This window comes from Triticum aestivum, unplaced genomic scaffold (genome assembly GCF_018294505.1).
Source record: "Triticum aestivum cultivar Chinese Spring unplaced genomic scaffold, IWGSC CS RefSeq v2.1 scaffold105956, whole genome shotgun sequence".
Lineage (NCBI taxonomy): Eukaryota > Viridiplantae > Streptophyta > Magnoliopsida > Poales > Poaceae > Triticum > Triticum aestivum.
In genome coordinates, this window is record NW_025227840.1 from 13,996 (window position 1) to 22,190 (window position 8,195).

Consider the following 8,195-nt stretch of genomic DNA (forward strand, 5'->3'; position numbering starts at 1 on the left):
CACGCTTAAATTTGGAGTTCTTTCCAAATGGGGTCCTGGAAAAGAAGGAATTCCTTATCGATATGAGTAGTCTATCATCCCTAATAATTCAGGCTATCACACATACACACACACACACACATGGGAGAATATCTTATGGAAACCAACATTAGGCGGAAACTGGTGTAAACCACGTGAAAACGATATTTTGAAGTTGCGAAAAAATCTCAAAAAAAAAGAGATGTAAGAGGGTGATGTTCTATTACCATACAAAATTGAAGTTCAAAAACATTATGGGATGTGAACTATGAAAAAACAAAATGAACATTGAATAGTGTCAAACGGTAAAATCGCTATTCATTGCTGAATTTATCTTTTTCATAGCTCGCACCATGTAATGTGTTTTTTACTTGAAATTTCACATGAAAATAGGACATCATTCTCTTAACATCATCCTCGGGCTCGCAACAGGGTCGTCATCTTAATAGAAATGAGATACATGCATGGTCACAACTTTGCCTCCTCTGAATTGGAACATGCTAGTGTCCGTGGTCGCAGCTTCACCCCCCCACGGGCTCACAGTAGGGCCACCGAGTTGGTAGCAACAAGATCCAGTCATGGGAGCTTTGTATCCTGTCAATTCAACGTTTGTTGTTCTCTCCAAGTCATACATGGCAATGGCCAACTTGAGGGGTCGATTTGACGCAACACCTATCCTTCCCCACTTCATATCAGGCGTGCATGCCGAAACACGGACACTACATTGCTCGCCACTCGGTCCCAGCAACTTTACCCACTCCCGTCAGGCCACCTCGCAACAACGTAATCGCCACCCCTAGATGCAGCACCGTTGCAGCATATCACATCATTGTATTTAAAGAGGAGGCACCCTTGCAACACTGAGTTGTAGCGGCGACACCACATCACAACGTTTTGCAACTCCGGTTACCTCATAGCATGGCAGCGCCCTTGCAACACCATCTTGCAGTGGTGGCACCGCTTTTCACAATAGTGCCTCAAAGCATCGGCGACGGCCATCGCAGCATTACCTCGTGGAAATTCATGAGGCACCACGCAACATCTGGGGTCGGGCTTGTCTGGCGTTCCCGCCAACGGGTGGCCTAGGAACATGGGGTTACTATCTAAAGGCATCTGTCAAATGTGTGTAGGCACCGATGAGGGACTACGTGTGCCCTGTGTATCTCGTTTTCGCCCGATTTTTCGTAATAAACTAGACAACTCTCTTCTTCTAAATGAATAGAGAGAGCTCCTATCGGTTTCTAAAGAAAAGCAACTCAATATGCACTATTTAACTTTCTCGTCTCGAAAAATCTCTCCTCTGATGTACATTTCCTGCTGGTCCTTCTCAACCCGTTGATCAAGATCTCATTTTCATTATTTTTGTGAATGCAAATCGCAACCTGCTATCGAAGATAGTTCGATGAGGGAATGGCTAGTCTGCGGCTTATGATTTCCTAGCAGTAGTTGATGTTGCTAGCGCTTCCTTAATATCGACGGCAAAGCAATTGCCAAAAGGCCCAAACTTCCTTTAGCTGTGTGATGGTGCGGTCCATCTTAAATGAATGTAACCACTGCTTAGGGGGAGGGGTGTTTCATCGAGTAGTCGTGGATGCTTTGTATAACCCGAGGATGCCAGGAAACACCAGTAAGTTTTTTTGCGTGTTCCTTATAACAATGATAGATCTAAAAACAATATTAATGGGCATGAAGGATGGTGTGTTCATAGAGATCAACAAGAAGGGAGATGTCAAAGTGATAGGGCTTAGAGCTAGGGGAAAATAGACACACCTGGCGAACCGGCAGGCAAGCACCATGAGGGACTGTCACTGATCTCTACACACACCCCATCACCCATGTCCATCAATCGTTGTTTCTAGGGGGCATGGAGATAATCCTATTTTTTGTTTTCTGGCACCCTCAACTTACACAAAACCCATCCATCTCTACTTCACTTGACACAACCCTAAGCAGTGGATTTCATTCATCGAGATGGACTAAACTTTATTGGCACCGAAGGAAGTTTGGAACAACAGCAATAATTGCAGACTTGCAGTGCTATGTTTTCTCAATATTCCTTGATGTATTTACTATCTTCATTGGTAATTTAAGAGTTTACCCCTCTTGGACATTAAAGGATTCTTTTCCCAAAGTAAAAAAAAAACTAATTCTTGCACAACAATATATGGAGTTCAACGGGCGTGGAGTCTTAGAAAATGTATCATGATGGTGTAAATCAATTGTTAGATGTTACTCCCTCCGTCCGGGTTTATTGGGCCCGTGAGCAAGAATGCGGCGTCCCTTCTTATTAGGCCCTCCCGTCCGATTACCAAGGAAAGTTAATTGAAAACGATGCATGCATGCGAGATTAGCGTCGTTCGGCAGCATTTTCGAGGAAATAATTAATGCATAGACGCTGCATGCGTGGAGATTTGGCGCTTGGGTTGCAGCTCCATCCGCTAGTTCCGCGGAAAATTAATTCGTAGACGTTGCATGCGTGGGCTCCAGAGGTAGCGATTGGTGCAAAGCATGCGGGATTGTGGTTGCATAATTATCCACAATAAATGACGTGCCATACTAAGCATCAGCTAATTACTCGAGGGATTAATACCTAAACTAACGTGCACCAATAGAAGGCTGCCTTGGTCTTGCCGATTCGGTTGGCGGGCCTAATAAACCCGGACGGAGGGGGTAACTTTTTGTCAATATGAAATTATGAATATTTATCATTTTATAATTTTTTTGAGGGGTATCCCTTTATAAATGTGTTGTACTGTAAATTCATTGTAGGCTGTGACTGGCGTAAATTCGTTTTGATAAATGTGGTCCTCCAGAAAACTCATTTATTTTATTCACCGATAAGCCCACCACCTCCTTCCGTGGAAGTTTTGGGCCGATCGATCGGAGGTTAACTGGAGGCCCTGTCGAAAACAACGAGAGTGGTGGTGAGCCGTCGGCGGCGTCACATCTCAACGGGAGGAATGGCGGCGGCGGTGTCGTCCCATCTCAACGGTGGCACGAAGCGGCGGCGGAAGGACGAGGGAGTACAGGCAGGCGCGGAGGCGGCAGAGGACCGCATCTCGGAGCTGCCGGAGGCGCTGCGGCTGCACATCCTCTGCCTGCTCCCGCTCAAATCCGCCATCCGCACGGGCGCGCTCTCCACCCGGTGGCGCTCCCTCTGGACGCACCGCTGGCCGGCGCCCTCCTCCCTCGACTTCCACCTCGGCACCCACGACTCCCCCCACCCGCTCCTCGAAACCCTGGAGCGGCGCGGGCGGCGGCGCCTCCAGCGGTTCGCCCTCTCCTTCCAAATCGGCGAGCTCAAGGGCAAGCACTTCCGCCGCTGCCTCGACTACGCGGCCGCCTGCGCCGTCGAGGACCTGCACGTCCACCTCGCAAACCGCGTCTTCAACTACCGGCTCCCGCTGGGCGACCCCCACCTCGCGCGCCTCTCGCTCCGCGCCGTGACCGTCGAACTCCGCGGGTCCTTCTCCGCCCACTCCCACCCCTTCTCCGCCCTCGAGGTCATCCACCTCCACTGCGTCCGCATCTCCGACCGCACAGTCAATCCCCTGGTCGCGCGTGCCCCCTCCTCCACACCCTCGATCTGCGCTACTGCGAAAGCCTCTTCTCCGTGATCGTCGCGGCGGCCGGGGCACACCTGAGGAGCCTCACCTTTGCAGAGTGGTTCGGAAGCCGAAGTTTTTTTTGCCGACGATGCGTCCGGCCTGCGCTCATTCCACTACAGCGGCGCCTACATTCCCGCCTACAGCATCCCGGCCATCGCCAATCTTGCTGACCTTTACATCTGCTTCGGAGGACCTAACCGCCGGAGGCACTTGTCAGGACCTTATTGTCAGCTGCGCACAAACCGGCTTTAACTGCTAACCAATTTGTCCAACCTCACTGTGCTTACCCTCTGCAGCAGTGCCCTACGGGTTCGTCCCTCTCTGCATTTCATGCTACCCGGTTGATCCGAGTGCTCTCTGTTAATGTCTTACAGATAACCTTCTTCGTTGCTATGCTTTGCAGAGACTGTCTGCCAAGGCTCGTGCCAGATTAGTTGCCACAAGCGCTGCACCATGCAAATTGCTGAATTTGAGAGAGCTTCAGCTAGTGATGTTTGCAATGGAGATCGACAACATAAACGACATTTACACTTTCCTTGTGGCCTGCTGTGGCCCCCGATTGGAGAGGTTATTTGTGCAGGTGAATAAATTGCCTTTGACTTTTGTTGGCCTGCTGTGGGCCTCGACCAGAGAGGTTATTTGTGTAGCTTCGAATTTGTATACAAGCTGTCAAAGAAATTGCCTTATGACCTTGACAAATGCATTCAGTTAGTAGTCATTGTATTGTTGCTTGGTTTTGATGTGCTCACTTATTTTGAATGCTTACTACGGCCTCTTGCAGCTTCCGACAAGTAGTTGTCAATATAGGCCAGAGGATGAACCATCAGGATCAGAATCTGAGGAAAATGAGTCAGTGGAAGAGCTATCAGAGCAAGAGGCAGCGGAGGAAGATGAGCTAGATGAAGACTTGTCAGAAGGAGAAACACTGGAGAAAGATGGGCTAGAGGAAGAGCTGTCAGAGGGAGATGCCCTGGAGGAAGATGAGCTAGAGGAAGAGCTGTTAGAGGGAATTGAACTCGAGGAAGAGCTGTCAGAGGGAGAGCCACCTGAAGAAAATCAACCACAGAAACATGGGTCGAGGGAAGAGATATCTGATGGAGGGCAATCAGAGGAAGAGACAATAGAGGATGGCGATGGCTTTGAGAACCTTTTGTTGGTCAACATGATGAATTTCAAGGGGCACCACCATGAGATGCAGCTAGTAAGCCTTTTCTTGAAGAAGTCTACTAGTCTCAACCAACTGATACTGTTTACTCCCAAGATTGATCACCCAGAATGGCTTCAGAAGGATCATATGAATACTTCACATATTCTTGAAAGAAAACTATCGCCTCTCAGAAAGGCCTCACCGAATGTTCAGATAGTACTCAGTGAGCCTGATGATAGTGCAATCCAGCCGTTGCACGAGGCTTTTGTCAAAGTTTAATGCGAAATATCAGAAACTAGCAATTACTAGTATCAGGCAGGACAAAGAACAGCTAATCTGCAAGATAGTACTCAGTGAGCCTGATGTTGTGCTCTGTAGTGCATGAAGGATCATGGAGTATGTCATCTGGGCCTTATACTTTGCAGCTTAACTCCTTAAGGCTTATCAAAAATATGATGGGTCTACATTAACGTGTTGCCTTGTTGGAGACAGGAAAGTATTAGAAAAACACTGTAGAAGGCGCTCTATCTTTGTGTTTCTCAATTTGCATTTAGTACAAGAGTGCTTTAATCAGCCGGTATGGCAGTGGGTTTTGCAATTTTTTAAGATTTTCCTTATTTATCGTTACTATTGCCATACATAATTACTGGTTAAAAGTTCTTCTCCTAGCGTCAGGAGAAAAACTAAAACATGTACAGTAATATGGAGTATCAACAGGTATAAATCCTGGCAAACATACCCTGATGGTACTAGTTGTGGCCAAATTATGTACTGCTATGTTTTAGCAGATGTTGACTTGTCTGCATCTGAATATGTGTCACTTTCTACATGTGTAGTATTGTTAACTCAGGTTAGCCTGCCCCTAATGTAATCTCAAACATGTGACTACACAATACTTTTAGTTCTTTGTAGCATGTGTTCTGCTGTAAATTCATTTAAGCCTGTCACTGGCATAACTCTGAGGGAATTTGTTGCTGGTGACAGCATCAAGCCATGTCATGTTTGCTTACCTATGTATGTGTCAGGTCAAGCCTCTCCAAATAATCATCATTTGGTGCCTTGCTGGTGTTAGTGTGGTCATCATGTATAAACAAGCAACATGGAGTGGTCGCTGGTGGTTGTGTGCTCTTGTGGGTCAGATGTAAACAAAGTTACCTAGGCATCAGATCTTATCTCCTAGAGTGTGCAAGATAGGCAGGATGCTAAGTTCTATGTTTGATGAAGATTGAAATATCATCGAGTATATTATCTGGGCCTTATATACTGCACCTTAAACTCCTTAAGACTCAAAAGATCTTTATTATCCAGTTTCTGGCGTTGGAATTTGTTGAGATCTGATCATCAGAGCACCAATGCCTTAAACACATCAGAGCGAAGAGGTAGTTTGTATTAGTTCCTTGTGCAGAACAATGCCATTTTCTTATACTGTACTATTTGCCTCATCACTTGGCAGCTCGCATGACAGACCTTGAAACATATATCTCGATTTACAAACCGTGGATACTTATATCTCGATTTACACATCATTCATTCACGGATAGCCAAGATGGGAAGGGATAAAAATGGAGAAGCAGAACAAAAATGTGCTAGTATTACACAATCAGTTGGGTCCCCAGCAGACGATGTGGTACGCCATGTGCAGCTTCTCCTGCTCCGATCGCCTGGGCCGAGCAGCCCTGCCGACGGCGGGCTGGGAGGAGGAGGAGAGGGACGCCGGGACGGCGCGGAAGCCGGTGACCACGGCACGGTGGTAGAGCGAGCGGAGCGCGTAGTCCCAGCGGCACAGCCCCGCCTGGTCCTTGAGCGCCTCCACGGCAGCGACGCCCTCTTCTTGGTCGCCGACGAGCTCATCCCTGTCTTTTGCTTCCGATGGATGGGTCGATCGATCTCTCGCGCTCCGAGGTTGCTTGGTAGTATGATTCTTGCGTGCTCTGGTTGGGTCGACGCTGTGTACCGACAAGCAGGAGGGGCGAGGCGTTTATATGGATTCAGCGAGGGCATCGAGATGCAGGGGAAACAGGGGGCTCTGGTTGCTGGTTTCGGTCGATTAGGCACAGACTACACCCAGATTCCCAAAAACCGGGGGTTGGGTTCACTCGACAAAAGTGAGGCCTACGCACGGCGCCACCCACTGGTTTCGGGAGTTCCCGCTTGGCGTCCTTCCTTGGTTCGAGGCTGTCACGTCGCGTGCGCTTTGCTCCGCCGTTCTTCGGTTTTGAAACTAATTAAACCTAACTACCTCCTCTGTTCCTAAATATAAGTCTTTCTAAAGATTTCACTACAGACTACATACGGAGCAAAATAAATGAATCTACACTCTAAAGTACGTCTATATACATCCGTATGTAGTCTGCATTGAAATCTCTAAAAAGACTTATATTTAGGAACGGAGGGAGTACTTAATAGTGCAGCTGCACTATTTCGCTGTATCGGGCGCACCTTACTTGGTCGTCTGATGTGAATTGATGACTACGCATCACAGGGCAATGGTTTCACATGTGATGTGTAGTTATTTCGGGTGTAATCTTGTGGTGGGTGGTACGTAAAGATTAGTTGCATGCATATGCTGATATCATCTTATTTTATTCCGTCTCAATTTTTTTGAAAAGCTATAACTTCTAAACCGGGTGTCAAAATTAACATCCGTTTTCACCATTAGGTTTCTCGCGACGAGATCTTCAAAACTAGATCTCATATCGACATGTTTCAATGATTTTTTTTTCAGAAGCAACTTTGGTACTAGATGAGACAACTTTAGTGTTAAAAAGAAGCAACTTTTTTTACGCTGCGTGTACTAGTGAATTACCTAGCAACTATATTGTAGGTAGCATAAAACACATGTCAAACAAATTTTTGCCATATGTAGGCAACTAAGCATCATCCGTAGGCAACTTCGGCATTACATAGAGGCAACTTCATCACTAAAGAAAGCAACTCACGTTATAAAGGTGCATACAACATGTATTATGCATACACAATCCTATTATCGCATATCCATGTTTTGTAAAAAGGAGGTAAAACATTCTCCTAGTTTTCTTCAAAGTTGCCTATAGCGTAAAATGTCGATCAAATTAGGATTAGTGCTAAAAAGGTAGACAACTTCCTTCCATTAAAAGCAACTAGTAGTCAACGATATGCAACTAGTTAGTAACGGTGAACAACTTCAAAACAGTGAACAACTTCAAAACATAGGTCAGTAATATCACATCACTTTTCATAAGCAACTCTTTTTCTACGAGAGACAACTTAAGTTATACAAATAGGCAACTTCACGACATTTCGTGTTTAAGATAATTTAATTTAACATTCTCCTAACTTACACACTCCTACTTCTAGGTTGCATACCATTGAAACTTGTATGTCGTTGTTTCTAAATTCCCTCTTATACTATGGAGTTGTCTATCGTTAATGCTCAGTTGCCT

General features: G+C 46.3%; 1 protein-coding gene and 1 pseudogene across 1 annotated transcript; one reads left to right on the top strand and one right to left on the bottom strand.

Annotated features, from left to right (window-relative positions):
- Nucleotides 1–2,898: 2,898 nt before the first annotated feature.
- LOC123172860 (FBD-associated F-box protein At5g18780-like) lies at nt 2,899–5,353 on the top strand (annotated as a pseudogene).
- Nucleotides 5,354–6,139: 786 nt separating this feature from the next.
- LOC123172861 (uncharacterized) lies at nt 6,140–6,719 on the bottom strand (the record flags this gene model as incomplete). The annotated part of the gene is made up of 1 exon (XM_044589764.1): nt 6,140–6,719. A coding segment is annotated over one exon (346 nt), but the record flags the coding sequence as incomplete, so codon positions are not given.
- Between the last annotated feature and the right edge of the window lie 1,476 nt (nt 6,720–8,195).